Genomic DNA, 25,202 nt, shown 5'->3' with positions numbered 1-25,202 from the left:
GGACCCTGGTCCTGACCCCACTCTGTTGATAATGGGGACCCTGGTCCTGACCCCACTCTGTTGATAATGGGGACCCTGGTCCTGACCCCACTCTGTTGATAATGGTGACCCATGTCGTGACCCCACTCTGTTGATAATGGTGACCCATGTCGTGACCCCACTCTGTTGATAATGGTAACCCTGGCCGTGACCCCACTCTGTTGATAATGGGGACCCTGGCCGTGACCCCACTCTGTTGATAATGGTGACCCATGTCGTGACCCCACTCTGTTGATAATGGTGACCCTGGCCGTGACCCCACTCTGTTGATAATGGTGACCCATGTCGTGACCCCACTCTGTTGATAATGGTGACCCTGGCCGTGACCCCACTCTGTTGATAATGGGGACCCTGGCCGTGACCCCACTCTGTTGATAATGGGGACCCTGACCCCACTCTGTTGATAATGGTGACCCTGACCCCACTCTGTTGATAATGGTGACCCTGGTCGTGACCCCACTCTGTTGATAATGGGGACCTTGGCCCCACTCTGTTGATAATGGGGACCCTGGCCCCACTCTGTTGATAATGGTGACCCTGACCCCACTCTGTTGATAATGGTGACCCTGGTCGTGACCCCACTCTGTTGATAATGGGGACCCTGGTCGTGACCCCACTCTGTTGATAATGGGGACCCTGGCCCCACTCTGTTGATAATGGTGACCCTGACCCCACTATGTTGATAATGGTGACCCTGACCCCACTCTGTTGATAATGGTGACCCTGACCCCACTCTGTTGATAATGGTGACCCTGGTCGTGACCCCACTCTGTTGATAATGGGGACCCTGGCCCCACTCTGTTGATAATGGTGACCCTGACCCCACTCTGTTGATAATGGTGACCCTGGTCGTGTTCCCCACTCTGTTGATAATGGTGACCCTGGTCGTGACCCCACTCTGTTGATAATGGGGACCCTGGCCCCACTCTGTTGATAATGGTGACCCTGACCCCACTATGTTGATAATGGTGACCCATGTCGTGACCCCACTCTGTTGATAATGGTGACCCTGGCCGTGACCCCACTCTGTTGATAATGGTGACCCATGTCGTGACCCCACTCTGTTGATAATGGTGACCCATGTCGTGACCCCACTCTGTTGATAACGGTGACCCTGGCCGTGACCCCACTCTGTTGATAATGGTGACCCTGGCCGTGATCCCACTCTGTTGATAATGGGGACCCATGTCGTGCGCCCACTCTGTTGATAATGGGGACCCCACTCTGTTGATAATGGTGACCCTGACCCCACTCTGTTGATAATGGGGACCCTGGTCGTGACCCCACTCTGTTGATAATGGGGACCCTGGCCGTGACCCCACTCTGTTGATAATGGTGACCCTGGTCGTGACCCCACTCTGTTGATAATGGTGACCCTGACCCCACTCTGTTGATAATGGTGACCCTGGTCGTGACCCCACTCTGTTGATATAGGGACCCTGACCCCACTCTGTTGATAACGGGGACCCTGGTCGTGCGCCACTCCGATGGTCTCAGGGGGAGTTGGGATATGCAAAGAAACACAATGCAATTCACACATGTATTAAAACACACCGGTACATTTATTTATCCTTTATTTAACTAGTCAGTTGAGAACAAATTCTTATTTTCAGTGACGGCCTACCGGGGAACAGTGGGTTAACTGCCTGTTCAGGGGCAGAACGGCAGATTTGTACCTTGTGAGCTCGGGGATTCGATCTAGCAACCTTTCGGTTACTAGTCCACCGCTCTAACCAGTAGGCTACGCTGGGCGAGATAGGACAGATATAAACCCAGCTCATTATTATTTTTGATTATTGCACCACACACACACAATTACATTAACCCCTGATTGGTGGTTGGTCTCCAGGGCAGCAGACACAAGCAGTTATCAGATGGTCTCCGTGACGCCCAGAGTAAGAGGCGGATCCAAAGGGCGGAGCTTGATCTTATCAACCAGAGGAGAGATGGGCGTGCCTCCAAGATCAACACCCTGCAGACACAGTTTGAGGTCAGAGCCAATCCCTACATCTGTCATCCCTCCATCTGTCATCCCTCCATCTGTCATCCCTCCATCTGTCATCCCTCCATCTGTCATCCCTCCATCTGTCATCCCTCCATCTGTCATCCCTCATCTGTCATCCCTCATCTGTCATCCCTCCGTCTGTCATCCCTCCGTCTGTCATCCCTCCGTCTGTCATCAATCCGTCTGTCATCAATCCATCTGTCATCAATCCATCTGTCATCACTCCATCTGTCATCCCTCCATCTGTCATCCCTCCATCTGTCATCCCTCCATCTGTCATCCCTCCATCTGTCATCCCTCCATCTGTCATCCCTCATCTGTCATCCCTCATCTGTCATCCCTCATCTGTCATCCCTCATCTGTCATCCCTCCGTCTGTCATCCCTCCGTCTGTCATCAATCCGTCTGTCATCAATCCGTCTGTCATCAATCCGTCTGTCATCAATCCATCTGTCATCACTCTATCTGTCATCACTCCATCGTTCTAGCCCTCCATCAGCACCCCTTCTTCCCTCAGTATGTCCATCCCTCCATCACCACCCCTACTTCCCTCAGTACATCCATCCCTCCATCACCACCCCTACTTCCCTCAGTATGTCCATCCCTCCATCACCACCCCTACTTCCCTCAGTATGTCCATCCCTCCATCACCACCCCTACTTCCCTCAGTACGTCCATCCCTCCATCACCACCCCTACTTCCCTCAGTATGTCCATCCCTCCATCACCACCCCTACTTCCCTCAGTATGTCCATCCCTCCATCCCCACCCCTACTTCCCTCAGTATGTCCATCCCTCCATCACCACCCCTACTTCCCTCAGTATGTCCATCCCTCCATCACCACCCCTACTTCCCTCAGTATGTCCATCCCCACCCCTACTTCCCTCAGTATGTCCATCCCTCCATCACCACCCCTACTTCCCTCAGTATGTCCATCCCTCCATCACCACCCCTACTTCCCTCAGTATGTCCATCCCTCCATCCCCACCCCTACTTCCCTCAGTATGTCCATCCCTCCATCCCCACCCCTACTTCCCTCTGTATGTCCATCCCTCCACCACCCCTACTTCCCTCAGTATGTCCATCACCACCCCTACTTCCCTCAGTATGTCCATCCCTCCATCCCCACCCCTCCTTCCCTCAGTATGTCCATCCCTCCATCCCCACCCCTACTTCCCTCAGTATGTCCATCCCTCCATCCCCACCCCTACTTCCCTCAGTATGTCCATCCCTCCATCACCACCCCTACTTCCCTCAGTATGTCCATCCCTCCATCACCACCCCTACTTCCCTCAGTATGTCCATCCCTCCATCACCACCCTTACTTCCCTCAGTACGTCCATCCCTCCATCTGTCATCACTCCATCGTTCCACCCCTCCATCCCCACCCCTACTTCCCTCAGTATGTCCATCCCTCCATCACCACCCCTACTTCCCTCAGTATGTCCATCCCTCCATCACCACCCCTACTTCCCTCAGTATGTCCATCCCTCCATCACCACCCCTACTTCCCTCAGTACGTCCATCCCTCCATCCCCACCCCTCCTTCCCTCAGTATGTCCATCCCTCCATCCCCACCCCTACTTCCCTCAGTATGTCCATCCCTCCATCACCACCCCTCCTTCCCTCAGTATGTCCATCCCTCCATCCCCACCCCTACTTCCCTCAGTATGTCCATCCCTCCATCACCACCCCTACTTCCCTCAGTATGTCCATCCCTCCATCCCCACCCCTACTTCCCTCAGTACGTCCATCCCTCCATCACCACCCCTACTTCCCTCAGTATGTCCATCACCACCCCTCCTTCCCTCAGTATGTCCATCCCTCCATCCCCACCCCTACTTCCCTCAGTATGTCCATCCCTCCATCACCACCCCTACTTCCCTCAGTACGTCCATCCCTCCATCCCCACCCCTACTTCCCTCAGTATGTCCATCCCTCCATCCCCACCCCTACTTCCCTCAGTATGTCCATCCCTCCATCACCACCCCTACTTCCCTCAGTATGTCCATCACCACCCCTACTTCCCTCAGTATGTCCATCCCTCCATCACCACCCCTACTTCCCTCAGTATGTCCATCCCTCCATCACCACCCCTCCTTCCCTCAGTATGTCCATCCCTCCTTCCATCTCTCTATCATCCATCTTTCCTCTCTTCCCATTCCCAGCTTCCAATAATCTTACTCCTCTCTCCCTTCCTCAGTGAAAATGCTTATTTGGTCGAATTAAGTTTACAGCAGTACTGATACAGTCCTATAGACACGTGTCTCCTCTGTCCTCTAACACCAGGGGATAGTGGGTTACTATAGTACTATAGTATAGGTTACTGTAGTACTATAGTATAGGTTACTGTAGTACTATAGTATAGGTTACTGTAGTACTATACTATAGGTTACTGTAGTACTATACTATAGGTTACTATAGTACTATACTATAGGTTACTATAGTACTATACTATAGGTTACTGTAGTACTATACTATAGGTTACTGTAGTACTATACTATAGGTTACTGTAGTACTATACTATAGGTTACTGTAGCACTATACTATAGGTTACTGTAGCACTATACTATAGGTTACTGTAGCACTATACTATAGGTTACTGTAGTACTATAGTATAGGTTACTGTAGTACTATACTATAGGTTACTATAGTACTATACTATAGGTTACTGTAGTACTATACTATAGGTTACTGTAGTACTATACTATAGGTTACTGTAGTACTATACTATAGGTTACTGTAGTACTATACTATAGGTTACTGTAGTACTATACTATCGGTTACTGTAGTACTATACTATCGGTTACTGTAGTACTATAGTATAGGTTACTATAAACAGGTGTGTGTGTGTGTACAATAGGACTACCAGAGGAAAATGTTTCAGTTGGTTCCACAGCAACAGAGACTGACGGAGAGACTCAAGAACATGGGCTGCAACCACAACCCTGGTAAACACACACACAGACACACACAGACACACACAGACACACACAGACACACACAGACACACACAGACACACACAGACACACACAGACACACACAGACACACACAGACACAGACACACACAGACACAGACACACACAGACACACACAGACACACACAGACAGACACACACAGACACACACACACACAGACACACACAGACACACACACACAGACACACACACACAGACACAGACACACACACACAGACACAGACACACACACACAGACACAGACACACACACACAGACACACACAGACACAGACACACACACACAGACACACACAGACACACACACACAGACACAGACACACACACACAGACACACACAGACACACACAGACACAGACACACACAGACACACACACACAGACACACACACACAGACACACACACACAGACACACACACACAGACACACACACACACACACACAGACACACACACAGACACACACACACACACACACACACACTGCTCTCAACATTCTCTCTACCTTCAACTCTGTGCTGATCTCCATGACCTCTGACCTGTGTTGGTCGCCGTGGTAATGACCTCTGTAGGTGGCAGCGTTGCGGAGAAGGGCGTGGTCTGTCGTAGGCTGAAGGGCCAATTAGACACTCTGGAGAGAGAGACAACCGACAAGCTGGCCATGATGGACCACTACCAGCAAGACCTCAAGGTACCACTGCAGACCACTGCAGACCACTGCAGACCAGTACAGACCACTGCAGACCACTACAGACCACTGCAGACCAGTACAGACCACTACAGACTAGTACAGACCACTGCAGACCACTACAGACCACTGCAGACCACTACAGACTAGTACAGACCACCACAGACTAGTACATACCACAAGAGACCAGTATAGACCACTAGAGACCAGTATAGACCACTAGAGACCAGTATAGACCACTAGAGACCAGTATAGACCGCTAGAGACCAGTATAGACCGCTAGAGACCAGTATAGACCACTAGAGACCAGTATAGACCACTAGAGACCAGTATAGACCGCTAGAGACCAGTATAGACCACCAAGACATCAAGGTACGAGTGGTAACGTGCGTTGTCTTGTTCTAGTTTCAGACACCGATATTCATAATATTATGACACCAGTACAGACCAGATCACACCAGTACAGACCAGATCACACCAATACAGACCAGTACAGACCAGATCACACCAATACAGACCAGTACAGACCAGATCAGACCAGTACAGACCAGATCACACCAGTACAGACCAGATCACACCAATACAGACCAGTACAGACCAGATCACACCAGTACAGACCAGATCACACCAATACAGACCAGATCACACCAATACAGACCAGTACAGACCAGATCACACCAATTCAGACCAGATCACACCAATACAGACCATTACAGACCAGATCACACCAATACAGACCATTACAGACCAGATCACACCAATACAGACCAGTACAGACCAGATCACACCAGTACAGACCAGATCACACCAATACAGACCATTACAGACCAGATCACACCAATACAGACCAGATCACACCAATACAGACCAGTACAGACCAGATCACACCAATACAGACCAGTACAGACCAGATCACACCAGTACAGACCAGATCACACCAGTACAGACCAGATCACACCAGTACAGACCAGTACAGACCAGATCAAACCAGTACAGACCAGATCAGACCAGATCACACCATTACAGACCAGATCACACCATTACAGACCAGTACAGACCAGATCAGACCAGATCACACCATTACAGACCAGATCAAACCAATACAGACCAGATCACACCAGTACAGACCAGATCACACCAATACAGACCAGATCACACCAGTACAGACCAATACAGACCAGATCACACCAATACAGACCATTACAGACCAGATCACACCAATACAGATCAGATCACACCATTACAGACCAGATCACACCATTACAGACCAGTACAGACCAGATCACACCATTACAGACCAGTACAGACCAGATCACACCAGTACAGACCAGATCACACAAATACAGACCAGATCACACAAATACAGACCAGATCACACAAATACAGACCAGATCACACCAATACAGACCAGATCACACCAATACAGACCAGATCACACCAATACAGACCAGTACAGACCAGATCACACCAATACAGACCAGTACAGACCAGATCACACCAATACAGACCAGATCACACCAGTACAGACCAGATCACACCAATACAGACCAGATCACACCAGTACAGACCAGATCACACCAGTACAGACCAGATCACACCAGATCACACCAATACAGACCAGATCACCCCAGTACAGACCAGATCACACCAGTACAGACCAGATCACACCAATACAGACCATTACAGACCAGATCACACCAGTACAGACCAGATCACACCAGTACAGACCAGATCACACCAATACAGACCATTGCAGACCAGATCACACCAATACAGACCAGATCACACCAGTACAGACCAGATCACACCAACACAGACCATTGCAGACCAGATCACACCAGTACAGACCAGATCACACCAGTACAGACCAGATCACACCACTACAGACCAGTACAGACCAGGTCACACCAGTACAGACCAGATCACACCAATACAGACCAGTACAGACCATATCACACCAGTACAGACCAGATCACACCAATACAGACCAGATCAAACCAATACAGACCAATACAGACCAGATCACACCAATACAGACCAGATCACACCATTACAGACCAGATCACACCAGTACAGACCATTACAGACCAGATCACACCAATACAGACCAGATCACACCAGTACAGACCAGATCACACCAATACAGACCATTGCAGACCAGATCACACCAGTACAGACCAGATCACACCAGTACAGACCAGATCACACCACTACAGACCAGGTCACACCAATACAGACCAGTACAGACCAGGTCACACCAATACAGACCAGTACAGACCAGATCACACCAATACAGACCAGTACAGACCATATCACACCAGTACAGACCAGATCACACCAATACAGACCAGATCAAACTAATACAGACCAATACAGACCAGATCACACCAATACAGACCAGATCACACCAATACAGACCAGATCACACCATTACAGACCAGATCACACCAGTACAGACCATTACAGACCAGATCACACCAATACAGACCAGATCACACCAGTACAGACCAGATCACACCAGTACAGACCAGATCACACCAGTACAGACCAGATCACACCAGTACAGACCAGTACAGACCAGATCACACCAATACAGACCAGATCACCCCAGTACAGACCAGATCACACCAATACAGACCATTACAGACCAGATCACACCAGTACAGACCAGATCACACCAGTACAGACCAGATCACACCAATACAGACCATTGCAGACCAGATCACACCAATACAGACCAGATCACACCAGTACAGACCAGATCACACCAATACAGACCATTTCAGACCAGATCACACCAGTACAGACCAGATCACACCAGTACAGACCAGATCACACCACTACAGACCAGGTCACACCAACACAGACCAGTACAGACCAGGTCACACCAATACAGACCAGTACAGACCAGATCACACCAATACAGACCAGTACAGACCATATCACACCAGTACAGACCAGATCACACCAATACAGACCAGATCAAACCAATACAGACCAATACAGACCAGATCACACCAGTACAGACCATTACAGACCAGATCACACCAATACAGACCATTACAGACCAGATCACACCAATACAGACCAGATCAAACCAATACAGACCAGATCACACCAATACAGACCAGTACAGACCAGATCACACCATTACAGACCAGATCACACCAATACAGACCAGTACAGACCAGATCACACCAATACAGACCAGTACAGACCAGATCACACCAATACAGACCAGTACAGACCAGATCACACCAATACAGACCAATACAGACCAGATCACACCAGTACAGACCATTACAGACCAGTACACACCAGATCAAACCAGTACAGACCATTACAGACCAGTACAGACCAGATCAAACCAGTACAGACCATTACAGACCAGTACAGACCAGATCAAACCAATAAAGAGCATTACAGACCAGTACACACCAGTACAGACCACTAGATGGAGCTAGAGACACAAATCAAATCAATGTTTATTTGTCACATGACCTTACAGTGAAATGCTTACTTACAAGCCCTTAACCAACAATGCAGTTTGAAGAAAATAGAGAAAATATTTACTAAATAATCTAAAGTACATTTAAAAAAAATAAAAGTAGCACTAAAATAACAATAACGAGGCTATGTACAGGGGGTACCGGTACCGAGTCAATGTGTGGGGGTACAGGTTAGTCGAGGTAATTTGTACATGTAGGTAGGGGTAAATGGGTTCCTTAGTAGCGCAGCGGTCTGAGGCACTGTATCTCAGTGCTAGAGGCGTCACTTCAGACCCTGATTCGATTCCAGGCTGTATCACAACCGGCCATGATTGGGAGTCCGATCGGGCGGCGCACAATTGGCCCAGCGTCTTCCGGGTTTGGCCAGGGTAGGCGGTCATTGTAAATAATAATTTTTTCTTAACTGACTTGACTAGTTAAATAAAGGTTAAATAAATTAAAAGTGACTATGGATAGATAATAAACAGCGAGTAGCACTGTAATAACAAAGTGGGGTGTCAATGAACTTTTTGAGGCTCAGGAGACCCATGCCATCTCTACAGTGTGTTGTTGATGTGGACACCAAAGAACTTGAAACTCTCGACCCGCTTCCACTACTGTGCCTTTAAACAGCTTGGAAAATTCCAGAAAATGATTTCATGGCTTTAGAAGCTTCCGATAGGCTAATTGACATCATTTGAGTCAATTGGAGGTGTACCTGTGGATGTATTTCAAGGCCAACCTTCAAACTCAGTCTCTCTTTGCTTGACATCATGGGAAAATCAAAAGAAATCAGCCAAGACCTCATAAAGAAAATTGTAGACTTCCACAAGTCTGGTTCAGCAATTTCCAAACGCCTGAAGGTACCACGTTCAACTGTACAAACAATAGTACGCAAGTATAAACACCATGGGACCACGCGGCCGTCATACCGCTCAGTAAGGAGACACGTTCCCACAGGAGAGGAGAGTGGAGAGTCGTGCCGGTTTTGACCCGGTCATAAATTGTGTGCCGCAAAATGGTCTTTCTTGCCCTGCAGTATTGGGAAAAAAATGTGCTGTGTGTAGAGATACTCTTGCTGCTGCAAAAAAAAACGTTTTCTGAAGAAAGTGAATATGGGGACAATATTTAATATATAAGGTAAGGGTTAGGTTAAGAATGGACCGTGGGGATCTAAAGAATAATCCTGATGTATTGCTTTTCATTTTGTGATGTCATTAAAAACTGTGTAACGAAAATACTGTAACTTAGGAAGGAAACACATTCTAGCTGTCAAGTTTCCATCCAATAGGATGTTAATACGATATGAAGAACGATGAAACTAGTTGTGTTAAGATATTAATGTGATTTTGGTTTTCTAATGGGGCCGCCCCCAGGTGGTGAGGGTAGGTAACAACATCTCCACCCCGCTGATCCTCAACACTGGGGCCCCACAAGGGTGCGTTCTGAGCCCCCCCTGTACTCCCTGTTCACCCAGGACTGCGTGGCCAAGCACGCTTCCAACTCAATCATCAAGTTTGCGGACGACACTACAGTGGTAGGCTTGATTACCAACAACGACGAGACGGCCTACAGGGAGGAGGTGAGGGCCCTCGGAGTGTGGTGTCAGGAAAATAACCTCACACTCAACGTCAACAAAACAAAGGAGATGATTGTGGACTTCAGGAAACAGCAGAGGGAGCACCCCCCTATCCACATCGACGGGACAGTAGTGGAGAAGGTGGAAAGTTTTAAGTTCCTCGGTATACACATCACGGACAAACTGAAATGTTCCACCCACACAGACAGCGTTGTGAAGAAGGCGCAGCAGCGCCTCTTCAACCTCAGGAGGCTGAAGAAATTCGGCTTGTCACCAAAAGCACTCACAAACTCCTACAGATCCACAATCGAGAGCATTCTGTCGGGCTGTATCACCGCCTGGTACGGCAACTGCTCCGCACACAACCGTAAGGCTCTCCAGAGGGTAGCGAGGTCGGCAGAACGCATCACCCGGGGCAAACTACCTGCCCTCCAGGACACCTACACCACCCGATGTCACAGGAAGGCCATAAAGATCATCAAGGACAACAACCACCCGAGCCACTGCCTGTTCACCCCGCTATCATCCAGAAGGCGAGGTCAGTACAGGTGCATCAAAGCAGGGACCGAGAGACTGAAAAACAGCTTCTATCTCAAGGCCATCAGACTGTTAAACAGCCACCACTAACATTTAGTGGCCGCTGCCAACATACTGACTCAACTCCAGCCACTTTAATAATGGGAATTGATGGAAATTATGTAAAAATGTATCACTAGCCACTTTAAACAATGCCACTTAAAACCTGTTAGGGGTGCAGCCCGACACCGGTACACTTATGACAACATCCAGCTCAAGTGCAGGGCGTGAAATTCAAAATATATTTTTTTTAAATATTTAACTTTCACACATTAACAAGTCCAAGACACCAGATGAAAGGTGCACATCTTGTGAATCAAGCCAACATGTCCGATTTTTAAAATGTTTTACAGGGAAGACACAATATGTAAATCTATTAGCTAACCACGTTAGCAAAAGACACCAATATTCTTACTCCATCAGTTTATGACTCCATCAGTAGCTATCACAAATTCGGCCAAATAAAGATAAAAATAGCCACTAACCAAGAAACAACCTCATCAGATGACAGTCTGATAACATATTTATTGTATAGCATATGTTTTTTTTTAAAGATTTGCATATTTCAGGTATAATTCATAGTTTACATTTCAGCTACAATCAGAAATTGCACCGAAAGCAGCCATAATATTTACAGACACCAACGTCAAATACCTAATTACTCATCATAAAACATTTCTGAAAAATACATAGTGTACAGCAATTGAAAGACAGGCATCTTGTGATTCTAGACAATATTTCCGATTTATTAAATGTTTTACAGCGCAAACAAAATGTAGCGTGATATTAGCGTAGCCACAATAACCAGAAACACTTGGGCGCCCACGACCAGTCAACATGCACGACAGATTTTTTTTTTTACCTTTATTTAACTAGGCAAGTCAGTTAAGAACAAATTCTTATTTTCAATGACGGCCTAGGAACAGTGGGTTAACTGCCTGTTCAGGGGCAGAACGACAGATTTGTACCTTGTCAGCTCGAGGATTTGAACTTGCAACCTTTCGGTTACTAGTCCAACGCTCTAACCACTAGGCTACCCTGCCGCCCCATAGATATTAGAAATAGCATCATAAAATGTTTCTTACTTTTGGTGGTCTTCCGTCAGAATGTTGGATAAGGTGTCCTTTGTCCAGAACAGTCGTTGTTTGATCTGGAACGGCAAATATCCCTATTCATTTAGCATGGGCACTTGCCAAGTGGCACGGAATACTCCAACGTCAACAAAGTTAGAAAACGGAATACGGCAAAACTCCCGAAGAAATTTCAATAATCTGATTAAACTATATTGAAAAAACATACGTTACGATGATATGGTGACATGAATCAAATCAAATCTAAGACGGAGATGTTCGTCGTTCATAATGACAGCTAAACAGAAGGCATATCCATGTCCTCTTTCGCGCGCTCCAGAAACAGGAAATGGACGGTCACGTCAAACAAAGAGCTTTTATTCCACCTCAGACCAAGATAGACACAAAATTTCTTCTCTCACCGCAACTTGACAACGAGGGGAAGGCGTATGGAGTGTATGTAGACTCTTACGTATCACGCCCATGTATAGGCATGCAGTTGAACAGAGCATTGATTTCTGACATTCCACTTCCTGGTCAGGAAAAGTGCTGCAGAAGGAGTTCTGTTTCACTCAGAGAAATAATTCAAACGGTTTTAGAAACTAGAGAGTGTTTTCTACCCAATAGTAATAATAATATGCATTTTGTACGAGCAAGAATTGAGTACAAGGCCGTTTGAAATGGGCACATTTTATCTGGCTACTCAATACGCCCCCTGCAGCCATAACAGGTTTTAATATAATGTTTACATACCCTACATTACTCATCTCATATGTATATGTATATACTGTACTGTATATCATCCACTGCATCTTGCCATCTTTATGTAATACATGTATCACTAGCCACTTTAAACTATGCCACTTTATGTTTACATACCCTACTCATTACTCATCTCATATGTATAGACTGTACACTATACCATCTACTGCATCTTGCCTATGCCGTTCTGTACCATCACTCATTCATATATCTTTATGTACATATTCTTTATCCCTTTACACTTGTGTGTATAAGGTAGTAGTTGTGGAATTGTTAGGTTAGATTACTCGTTGGTTATTACTGCATTGTCGGAACTAGAAGCACAAGCATTTCGCTACGCTCGCATTAACCTCTGCTAACCATGTGTATGTGACAAATACAATTTGATTTGATTTGATGATGGTTTTTCATGTCTGTTGCACATTAACTAAGCCCATGCTAAGAATTAACAATATCAGATCAGAAAGTGTGGAGCGGTGGCTATAGTGCTGAAAATGGTGAGTCCAGTACATTAACGAGTTGCTACTGCTAAGTGGTCGGGAGCTGAACCCTGAATAATCAAACATTGAGACCAGCAGACGGACAGCGAGAGCTGAACGTAACGAATGGTTGAAACTCTAAGACTCAACACGAGGTGAGAAGATAACCTCCACTACGAGACCAGAAAGATTCCGTCTGCAACTGTACCATGTTAAAGTGGTCCTAGAACTTTGACTAAAGACGCAAGGTGGGAAGGAAGAAATCCCATCTCAGACAATCACACCTCCACTACCAGGGAAGCTCTACAACTAAGAAGGACATTGTGACCTCTGGTGGACAAGCCGAGCCTGACAACGGAGCCGAGCCTGACGCCGGAGCCGAGCCTGACGCCGGAGCCGAGCCTGACGCCGGAGCCGAGCCTGACGCCGGAGCCGAGCCTGACGCCGGAGCCGAGCCTGACGCCGGAGCCGAGCCTGACGCCGGAGCCGAGCCTGACGCCGGAGCCGAGCCTGACGCCGGAGCCGAGCCTGACGCCGGAGCCGAGCCTGACGCCGGAGCCGGGCCTGACACCGAAGCCGGGCCTGACACCGAAGCCGAGCCTGACACCGAAGCCGAGCCTGACAACGAAGGGTGAACTACGACTACCCGTCCCAATAGAAGGGTTGATTGGTTCAACAGAGAGACGATAAACAAATACAATACAAGTAAATAGCAGGTGGGAGGCAGGATAGCTAACTAGCTAAATATAGCTAGGATACCAGTAGACAGTGTACCTCACCCCCCCCCCCCCCCCCCTCTCGGGAACTGCAGATAGAGGAATGCCCACATGCAGAAACGCCCCAAATTGCAATCACACACTATTGTCCCTGGAGTGCACCCCGACAGACACCCAGAACTGCTACTCTGCGCAGATGGGCCCGGCGGGACTCGATGACTAGTCTGAAGGACCAGCTCTCCCAGCTCCAGATGGGCCCGGCGGGACTCGATGACTAGTCTGAAGGACCAGCTCTCCCAGCTCCAGATGGGCCCGGCGGGACTCGATGACTAGTCTGAAGGACCAGCTCTCCCTGCTCCAGATGGGCCCGGCGGGACTCGATGACTAGTCTGAAGGACCAGCTCTCCCAGCTCAAGATGGGCCCGGCGGGACTCGATGACTAGTCTGAAGGACCAGCTCTCCCTGCTCCACGGCATCATCGCCCACAACAAGCAGGACGATGACGGGCTGCTAGACCTTAAGACCTTCCTGGAGACGGAGATCTCAGAGGCTGTTGGATGGAGAGGACAACTGCACCACCCAACTGGTTACCAAGACAATCACCAAGATGACCGCCGTGATCCGTCAGATCATTGATGGAACCTACCAAGATCTTTGCTGTCAACAGACGAAAACACAAAGAAGGAAAAAACATCTCTCTTGTATTGTCGTCAGAATATGATCCTAATAATGACTAATGAAAAACATGCTCCTTCCTTCCTTCCTTCCTTCCTTCCTTCCTTCCTTTATTTCGATGCTTGTGGATTCCTTTAACTGTTCTCTTTCTCCCTCTTCTTTCTTTCCACCCATCCTTTCCCTCCATCCCTCCCTTCCTCTCTCTCTCCCCTCCGTCTCCTCTCCCCTCCCTCCCTCCGTGTCCCCTCTCTCCCCTCCCTCCCGCCCTCCCTCTCCCCTCCGTCTCCTCTCCCCTCCCTCCCTCCGTCTCCCCTCTCTCCCTCTCCCTCTCAATCCCTCCCTCCGTCTCCTCTCTCTCCCTCTCCCCTCCCTCCCTCTCTCTCTCCCTCTCCCCTCCCTCCCTCTCTCTCCCCTGTCTCTCTCCCCTCCCTCACTCCACCCCCCCCCTCTCCCTCTCCCCTCCCTCCGTCTCCTCTCTCTCCCTCCCTCCTCCCTAGTCAGTCGATATGGATGACTGTGTTCTCCAGTCTCTTCTGTCCCTGCTGGGCTGTCTCAGCCAACTCTTCCTCCTCATCAAGGTTATTCTTCTCTCCTTCTGTCCCTCCATCTGCATATTTCTGTTGATCATTAGTTTCCTACATTAGACAACTTCTTTTTCCTTGCTTTTCATAGTGATTCTTCATTATTATATCAGTCCCTCATAGTATTACTGATGAATACTTTGCTGCTTTTTTTTTTACATTTCGTTTCCATGTTGAGTTATGGTTGTGTTGTGTGATGGTTGTGTTATGGTTGTGTGATGGTTGTGGCTGTGTTGTGATGGTTGTGGCTGTATTGTGATGGTTGTGGCTGTATTGTGATGGTTGTGGCTGTATTGTGATGGTTGTGGCTGTATTGTGATGGTTGTGTTGTGGTTGTGTTGTGGTTGTGTGATGGTTGTGTTGTGGTGGTTGTGTTGTGATGGTTGTGTTGTGTTATGGTTGTGTTATGGTTGTGTGATGGTTATGTTGTGATGGTTGTGTTGTGATGGTTGTGTTGTGATGGTTATGTTGTGGTTGTGTTGTGATGGTTGTGGCTGTATTGTGATGGTTGTGATGGTTGTGTTGTGATGGTTGTGTTGTGATGGTTGTGTTGTGATGGTTATGTTGTGGTTGTGTTGTGATGGTTGTGGCTGTATTGTGATGGTTGTGATGGTTGTGTTGTGATGGTTGTGGCTGTATTGTGATGGTTGTGGCTGTGCTGTGATGGTTGTGGCTGTGCTGTGATGGTTGTGGCTGTATTGTGATGGTTGTGTTGTCCCCCGTGTAGCTAAGCCCTTGCAACACCAGATTCCCAAGTATGAACATGTTTGTAATCACTACTGTAAATCGCTCTAGATCTGAGTGTCTGCTAAATAACCCAACATGTTGTGGTTGTGTTAAGGTTATTGTTGTATGATGGTCATGTGATGTTGTGGTTGTGTTAGGACCTGAGGGAGCGGCAGGGGAAACAGCAGGCTGTTCTAGAGGACCTCTGCAGGGTCAAGGAGCTGAAACTGAGAGAGATGGAGAGAATGAGGAGGGGGGGTGAAGAGGCTGCCAGGTGAGTCAAACACACTGAACACTGAACACATACACGTCCAAGAGGCTGCCAGGTGAGTCAAAGACACTGAACACTGAACACATACACGTCCAAGAGGCTGCCAGGTGAGTCAAAAACACTGAACGTCCAAGAGGCTGCCAGGTGAGTCAATGACACTGAACGTCCAAGAGGCTGCCAGGTGAGTCAATGACACTGAACGTCCAAGAGGCTGCCAGGTGAGTCAAAGACACGGAACGTCCAAGAGGCTGCCAGGTGAGTCAAAGACACTGAACGTCCAAGAGGCTGCCAGGTGAGTCAAAGACACTGAACGTCCAAGAGGCTGCCAGGTGAGTCAAAAACACTGAACGTCCAAGAGGCTGCCAGGTGAGTCAAAGACACTGAACGTCCAAGAGGCTGCCAGGTGAGTCAAAGACACTGAACGTCCAAGAGGCTGCCAGGTGAGTCAATGACACTGAACGTCCAAGAGGCTGCCAGGTGAGTCAAAGACACGGAACGTCCAAGAGGCTGCCAGGTGAGTCAAAGACACTGAACGTCCAAGAGGCTGCCAGGTGAGTCAAAGACACTGAACGTCCAAGAGGCTGCCAGGTGAGTCAAAGACACTGAACGTCCAAGAGGCTGCCAGGTGAGTCAAAGACACTGAACGTCCAAGAGGCTGCCAGGTGAGTCAAAGACACTGAACGTCCAAGAGGCTGTCAGGTGAGTCAAAGACACTGAACGTCCAAGAGGCTGCCAGGTTAGTCAAAGACACTGAACGTCCAAGAGGCTGCCAGGTGAGTCAAAGACACTGAACGTCCAAGAGGCTGCCAGGTGAGTCAAAGACACTGAACGTCCAAGAGGCTGCCAGGTGAGTCAATGACACTGAACGTCCAAGAGGCTGCCAGGTGAGTCAAAGACACGGAACGTCCAAGAGGCTGCCAGGTGAGTCAAAGACACTGAACGTCCAAGAGGCTGCCAGGTGAGTCAAAGACACTGAACGTCCAAGAGGCTGCCAGGTGAGTCAAAGACACTGAACGTCCAAGAGGCTGCCAGGTGAGTCAAAGACACTGAACGTTCTAGAGCCTGCCAGGTGAGTCAAAGACACTGAACGTCCAAGAGGCTGTCAGGTGAGTCAAAGACACTGAACGTCCAAGAGGCTGCCAGGTTAGTCAAAGACACTGAACGTCCAAGAGGCTGCCAGGTGAGTCAAAGACACTGAACGTCCAAGAGGCTGCCAGGTGAGTCAAAGACACTGAACGTCCAAGAGGCTGCCAGGTGAGTCAAAGACACTGAACGTCCAAGAGGCTGCCAGGTGAGTCAAAGACACGGAACACATACACTAAACGTCCAATATACTGACCATTGTATAGTTCTTCATTTGGTCCTCAGTTTTTTTTATTTTATTTTTATTTTTTTATCCTTTATTTAACTAGGCAAGTCAGTTAAGAACAAATTCTTATTTTCAATGACGGCCTAGGAACAGTGGGTTAACTGCCTTGTTCAGGGGCAGAACGAAAGATTTTTACCTTGTCAGCTCGGGGATTTGATCTTGCAAACTTTCGGTTACTAGTCCAACGCTCTAACCACGAGGCTACCCTGCCGCCCCGTCAGTAAACACAGCACTGATCTGTATTAACAAAAAAGCTCAAATTTTGTTTTATTGGTCTACAGAATATTTCCTCCAGGATTTATATAGACATGTTTTTTGAGAAGTTCAATCAAGCTATCTAGTGTTTCCTTCAGCAGTGGGCTCTTCCTATGTTTACCGACGACCAAATGAAGCGTTCAAGGAATAGAACATCCTCCCTACAGTCGATAATGGTGGAGGATCGATAGTGCTGTGGGGTTTCTCTTCTGCCTCGGGTACTGGGAACAAGGAATCAGCGGATTATCAAGGTGTTTTGGAGTGCAATGTTCAACTCAGTGTCCGCATTTTTTTTTCTCTCTCTGTTGAAGGTTGTGGGTAGGACAACGCGTGTGGACTTCAATGCACAACACATCAGCTGTATGTGACCAGGCAAAAAATAACTTTCCAAGCTAAACCTTAATAATACCATAACCGCTACACACAGCCTACATCATTGTCACCGTATTACCTAATGTCATAGTCAATATCATATTAAATCTTATTGTTCACATACACATGGTTAGCATATGTTATTGCGAGTGTAGCGACATAGCTAATACAGTGCATTCGGAAAGTATTCAGACCCCTTAACTTTTTCCACATTTTGTTACGTTACAGCCTTGTTCTAAAATGGATTAAATAAATACAAAAGAAAATCTTCATCAATCTACACACAATATGACAAAGCAAAAACAGGTTTACATTTTTTTTCTCGCTAATGTTTTAAACATAAAAAACGAAATAACCTTATTTACACATGTATTCAGACCCTTTGCTATAGGATTCGAATTGAGCTCAGGTGCACCCTGTTTCCATTGATCATCCTTGAGATGTTTCTACAACTTGATTGGAGTCCACCTGTTGTAAATTCAATTTGATTGGACATGATTTTGAGAAGCATACACCTGTCTATATAAGGACCCACAGTTGACAGTGCAAAAACCAAGCCATGAGGTCGAAGGAATTGTCCGTAGAGCTCTGAGACAGGATTGTGTTGAGTCACAGATCTGAGGAAGGGTACCAAAACATTTCTGGAGCATTGAAGGTCCCCAAGGACAGTGGCCTCCATTTTTCTTAAATGGAAGAAGTTTGGAACCACCAAGACTCTTCCTAGAGCTGGCCGCCCAGCCGAACTGAGCAATCGGGGGAGAAGGGCCTTGGTCAGGGAGGTGACCAAGAACCCGATGGTCACTCTGATAGACCTCCAGAGTTCCTCTGTGGAGATGGGAGAACGTTCCAGAAGGACAACCATCTCTGCAACACTCCACCAATCAGGCCTTTATGGTAAAGTGGCCAGACGGAAGCCACTCCTCAGTAAAAGGCACATGACTGCCCACTTGGAGTTTTCCAAAAGGCCCCTAAAGACTCTTTCTGATAAAACCAAGATTAAACTCTTTGACCTGAATGCCAAGAGTCACGTCTGGAGGAAACCTGGTGCCATCCCTACGGTGAAGCATGGTGGTAGCAGCATCATGCTGTGGGGATGTTTTTCAGCGGCAGGGACTGGGAGACTAGCCAGGATCGAGGCAAAGATAAACGGAGCAAAGTACAGAGAGGTCCTTGATGAAAATCTGAAATCTGCTCAGGACTTCAGACTGGGGCAAAGGTTCACCTTCCAACAGGACAATGACCCTAAACACACAGCCAAGACAACACAGGAGTGGCTTCGGTACAAGTCTCTGAATGGCCTTGAGCAGCCCAGTCAGAGCCCGGATTTGAACCCGTTCGAACATCTCTGGAGAGACCTGAAAATAGCTGTGCAGCGACGCTCCCCATCCAACCTGACAGAACTTGAGAGGATCTGCAGAGAAGAATGGGAGAAACTCTCCAAATACAGGTGTGCCAAGCTTGTAGTGTCATACTCAAGAAGACTCGAGGCTGTAATCGCTGCCAAAGGTGCTTCAACAAAGTACTGAGTAAAGGGTCTGAATTCTTATGTAAATGTGGTATTTTCAGTTTTTTTTATACATTTGCAAACATTGATGAGGAAAAATAAACGATTTAATACATTTAAAATAAGGCTGTAACGTAAATACCTTCCGAATTATTAGTAAACATTAGTAAACATTAGTAAACATTAGTAACATCACATTAGTAAATCATGCAGTACAGTTAGCAAGCACTTTAGCAGTTACACCTTCGAGGCCCAGTGACAATAAATTAATAAAAACAAAAGCTTACTTAGACTTGGAAAAGGTCCAGTGTTGGATAGCCATAGCCAGCTAGCTAACATAGCGTCCCTGTTTTAGCCAGGTGTTTCAGTAGGCTGAACTAACTAGCTAAGTAAGTGAAAGTGAAAAAGAATACTACAACATATAGCTAGTTCTTTCTCTCTCTTGCTTCTCTTTCGTTTTTGCGGAAATGTATTTGTTCAAAACGGTTCAACTATCGTCCTTCTCCCTCTGAGTCAACTACTTGCCATATTTTGCTCACTGCAGTGCTAGCTAGCTTATGCTTTCAGTACTAGATTAATTCTCTGATCCTTTGATTGGGTGGACAGATGTCAGTTCATGTTGCAAGAGCTCTGATAGGTTGGAGGACATCCTCCAGAACTTGTCATAATTACTGTGTAATTCTATGGAAGGGGGTGAGAAAGACGAGACTCCTAGGTTTTGTATTGAAGTCAATGTACCCAGAGGAGGACGGAAGCTAGCTGTCCTCCCGCTACACCGTGGTGCTACACTACAGAGTACTGTTGAGGCTACTGTAGACCATTGCAAAACAGTTTTAATCAATTATTTGATGACGTGAAAATATTTACTATATACAGTACAGTTGTAGAATAACAGTGAAGACATAAAACTATAAAATAATACATATGGAATCATGTAGTAACCAAAATGTGTTAAACAAATCAAAATATATTTAGGATTTTAGATTCTTCAAAATAGTTACTCTTTGCCTTGATGGCAGCTTTGCACACACTTGGCATTCTCTCAACCAGCTTTATGAGATAGTCACCTGGAATACATTTAAATGAACAGGTGTGCATTGTTAAAAGTACATTTGTGGAATTTCTTTCATTATTAATGCGTTTGAGCCAATCAGCTGTGTTGTGACAAGTTAGGGCTATCTTCTGTGCACCAACCCTATTTCCACATGTGTTATTTCATAGTTTTGATGTCTTCACTATTATTCTACAATGTAAATAGTAACAATTAAGAAAAACCCTTGAATGAGTAGGTGTGTCCAAACTTTTGACTGGTACTGTAGATTTATTACATTTTTTCCACCCCTATTTCGTGATATCCAATTGCTCTGGAGAGGCGAAGGTCGAGTCGTGTCCTCCGAAACATGACCCGCCGTGCTTCTTAACACCCGCCCGCTTACCCGGAAGCCAGCTGCACCAATGTGTCGGAGGAAACACAGCTCAACTGACGACCGCCGTCAGCTTGCAGGCACCCGGCCCGCCACAAGGAGTCGCGAGAGCGTGGTGAGCTAAGCCCACCCCCCACTCCTAACCCGGACGACGCTGGACCAATTGTGCGCAACCCTATGGGACTCCCGGTCACAGTCAGTTATGACACAGCCTGGGTTCAAACCCGGGTCTGTAGTGACTCCTCAAGCACAGTGTTGCAGTGCCTTAGACTTCTGCGCCACTCGGGAGGCGGTATATTTAGTATAGTTTTATTAAAAAATTATTTCTAATGTTTTCTCTGAGGAATCCTCCCCTTCCTCTTCTGAGGAGCTTCCACTGATACTCAGTGTCCACGGTGTCTGTATGTGTCCTCTCATCAGACAAGCCAAGCTGGAGAGGAGAGGAGAGGAGGAGGAGGAGGGGAGGCGAGTTGAGCCACAGGAGAGAGGAGGAGGCCAGCATCCGGTGCTGAATGCAGAGAGGTTATTAACCCTGACCTCCTGCAGAGCCCTGTACCCCTTCACCGCACGCAACGCTGACGAGCTCAGCCTGGACGCTGACTGTTTCGTAGAGGTACACACAGACGCACACACTCTCGAACACACACACGTGTTAAAGTGAACTCCCAATGACACCACTTCAACTCCGTTTCCCCATGATGCAGGTAGATGATGAGATGGTGGGGGAGCCTGGTTGGCTGTGTGGTAGTTACCGTGGGAACAGGGGCTGGTTCCCCCAGAGCTATGCTGAGAGATGCACCACCCCACTTGTCCCTGCCCTACTGCCTCCTTCCTGTCCAACACGACCACCCAGCCCGGGGTAAGAGAATGGACGCATCACAACAGCGAGTCCCAAATGGCAGCCTATTTATTCCCTATTTAGTGCACTACTCATGATCCAGGGCCCATTGGGTTCCACATTAGGGTGCCATCTGGGACTCAGCCTGTCTCATGTATTCTATAGGTCTCATCTCCTATAGAGATAAAAGATACAGATATAGAGATAATAGAGATAGAGATATAAGTCTGTCTCATATTGGCGTTTGTGAGGCTATCTCCATTTGTCCATTTTCTTCTTCTTTTGTGTCGGAAGCGTTACGCTAATACAGGTGATTAACCACCTCCTGGAGTCCTGAACCAAATCCTGGTTCTTTCATGTATTGTGGCCACGAGATGGTGGCAGTGGTATATCTTAAAGCCGTTTACAAACCAGCTAACCCAATTTTGAAGAAGCAGCCAATGCTCTGATCATTGGCTGATAGTGCTACTTTAAAATGGTGGAAGCCTTCAATGGGCGTGTCCTAAAACGGGTTCTATCCATCTAGAGTCCTCTATCTCTATGCATGTCTCGTGTGTCTAACTTCTTATTGCTGCAGGGGCAGTATTGAGTAGCTTGGATAAAAGGTGCCCATTTCAAACTGCCTCGTACTCAATTGTTGCTCGTACAATATGCATATTATTATTACTATTGGATAGAAAACACTCTCTAGTTTCTAAAAACGTTTGAATTATTTCTCTGAGTGAAACAGAAATCCTTCTGCAGCACTTTTCCTGACCAGGAAGTGAAATGTCAGAAATCTATGCTCTGTTCAACTGCATGCCTATACATGGGCGTGTTACGTAAGAGTCTACAAACACTTCCTACGCCTTCCCCTGGTTGTCAAGATGCGGTGAGAGAAGAAATTTCGTGTCTATCTTGGTCTGAGGTGGAATAAAAGGTCTTTGTTTGACGTGACCGTCCATATCCTGTTTCTGGAGCGCGCGAAAGAGGACATGGATATGCCTTCTGTTAAACTGTCGTTATGAACGACGAACATCTCCGTCTTAGATTTTATTTGATACATGTCACCATATCATCGTAACGTATGTTTTTTCAATATAGTTTAATCAGATTATTGAAACTTTTTCGGGAGTTTTGCCGTGTTCCGTTTTCTAACTTTGTTGACGTTGGAGTAATCCGTGTCACTTGGCAAGTGCCCATGCTATATGAAGAGGGATATTTGCCGTTCCAGATCAAAACAACGACTGTTCTGGACAAAGGACACCTTATTCAACATTCTGACGGAAGATCACCAAAAGTAAGAAACATTTTATGATGCTATTTCTAATATCTGTCGTGCATGTTGACTGGTCGTGGGCGCCCAAGTGTTTCTGGCTATTGTGGCTATGCTAATATCACGCTACATTTTGTTTGCGCTGTAAAACATTTAATAAATCGGAAATATTGTCTAGAATCACAAGATGCCTGTCTTTCAATTGCTGTACACTATGTATTTTTCAGAAATGTTTTATGATGAGTAATTAGGTATTTGACGTTGGTGTCTGTAAATATTATGGCTGCTTTCGGTGCAATTTCTGATTGTAGCTGAAATGTAAACTATGAATTATACCTGAAATATGCAAATCTTAAAAAAAAAAACATATGCTATACAATAAATATGTTATCAGACTGTCATCTGATGAGGTTGTTTCTTGGTTAGTGGCTATTTTTATCTTTATTTGGCCGAATTTGTGATAGCTACTGATGGAGTCATAAACTGATGGAGTAAGAATATTGGTGTCTTTTGCTAACGTGATTAGCTAATAGATTTACATAATGTGTCTTTCCTGTAAAACATTTTAAAAATCGGACATGTTGGCTTGATTCACAAGATGTGCACCTTTCATCTGGTGTCTTGGACTTGTTAATGTGTGAAAGTTAAATATTTAAAAAAAAAATATATCTTTTGAATTTCGCGCCCTGCACTTTGAGCTGGCTGTTGTCATAAGTGTACCGCGTCGGGCTGCAGCCATAAGAAGTTAATCAGATTATTGAAATTTTTTCGGGAGTTTTGGCGTGTTCCGTTCTCTGAGTTTGTTGACGATGGACAGCTTCGCGCCACTTTGCAAGTTTTGCTTGCTAATTCGAGGGGGAAAAAGGACATTCTAAATCCAAACAACGATTGTTCTGGACAAAGGACCACTTGTACAAGATTCTGATGGAAGATCAGCAAAAGTAGGACCCATTTATGATGTTATTTCCTATTTCTGTCAAAAATGTGTAGTTGTGTTTTCTGCCCAGATTATTGGCGCTGTCTCGCTATGAGCTATAAACTGCATGTCGTACTGAAGTTATTTTTAGAATTCTAACACGGCGATTGCATTAAGAACTAGTGTATCTATCATTTGCTGTACAACAAGTATTTTTTAGTAACGTTTATGAATAGTTATTTGGTCAGAATAGGTGAGTGTCAGAAATATATCCGGAGATTCTGGAAAATATTTGCTACGTTTTCACAATGTATAACCACGGATTTCAGCTCTAAATATGCACATTTTCGAACAAACCATATATGTATTGTGTAATATGATGTTATAGGACTGTCATCTGATGAAGTTTATGAAGGTTAGTGAAATAATTAATATCTTTTGCTGGTTTTGTCGCTATCGCTACTGTTGCCTTGAATCAATGCTGTTGTGTGGTTGGCTATTGTAGTAAGCTAATATAATGCTATATTGTGTTTTCGCTGTAAAACACTTAAAGAATCGGAAATATTGGCTGGATTCACAAGATGTTTGTCTTTCATTTGCTGTACACCATGTATTTTTCATAAATGTTTTATGATG

General features: G+C 46.4%; 1 protein-coding gene across 1 annotated transcript in view; it reads left to right on the top strand.

The window, feature by feature from the left end:
- LOC129817899 (intersectin-2-like) overlaps positions 1–25,202 on the top strand; it is a 104,415-nt gene that overhangs the window by 63,908 nt on the left and 15,305 nt on the right. The window contains exons 11-17 of the mRNA XM_055873497.1: positions 1,889–2,029; positions 4,907–4,994; positions 5,595–5,713; positions 15,553–15,633; positions 16,521–16,636; positions 21,978–22,170; positions 22,262–22,416. Coding sequence (XP_055729472.1) covers positions 1,889–2,029; positions 4,907–4,994; positions 5,595–5,713; positions 15,553–15,633; positions 16,521–16,636; positions 21,978–22,170; positions 22,262–22,416 — 893 coding nt within the window. The remainder of the gene's footprint in view (positions 1–1,888; positions 2,030–4,906; positions 4,995–5,594; positions 5,714–15,552; positions 15,634–16,520; positions 16,637–21,977; positions 22,171–22,261; positions 22,417–25,202) is intronic.

The sequence above is a fragment of the Salvelinus fontinalis genome, chromosome 20 (assembly GCF_029448725.1).
Source record: "Salvelinus fontinalis isolate EN_2023a chromosome 20, ASM2944872v1, whole genome shotgun sequence".
Taxonomy (NCBI): domain Eukaryota; kingdom Metazoa; phylum Chordata; class Actinopteri; order Salmoniformes; family Salmonidae; genus Salvelinus; species Salvelinus fontinalis.
This window is presented reverse-complemented; position numbering and strand designations above follow the sequence as displayed.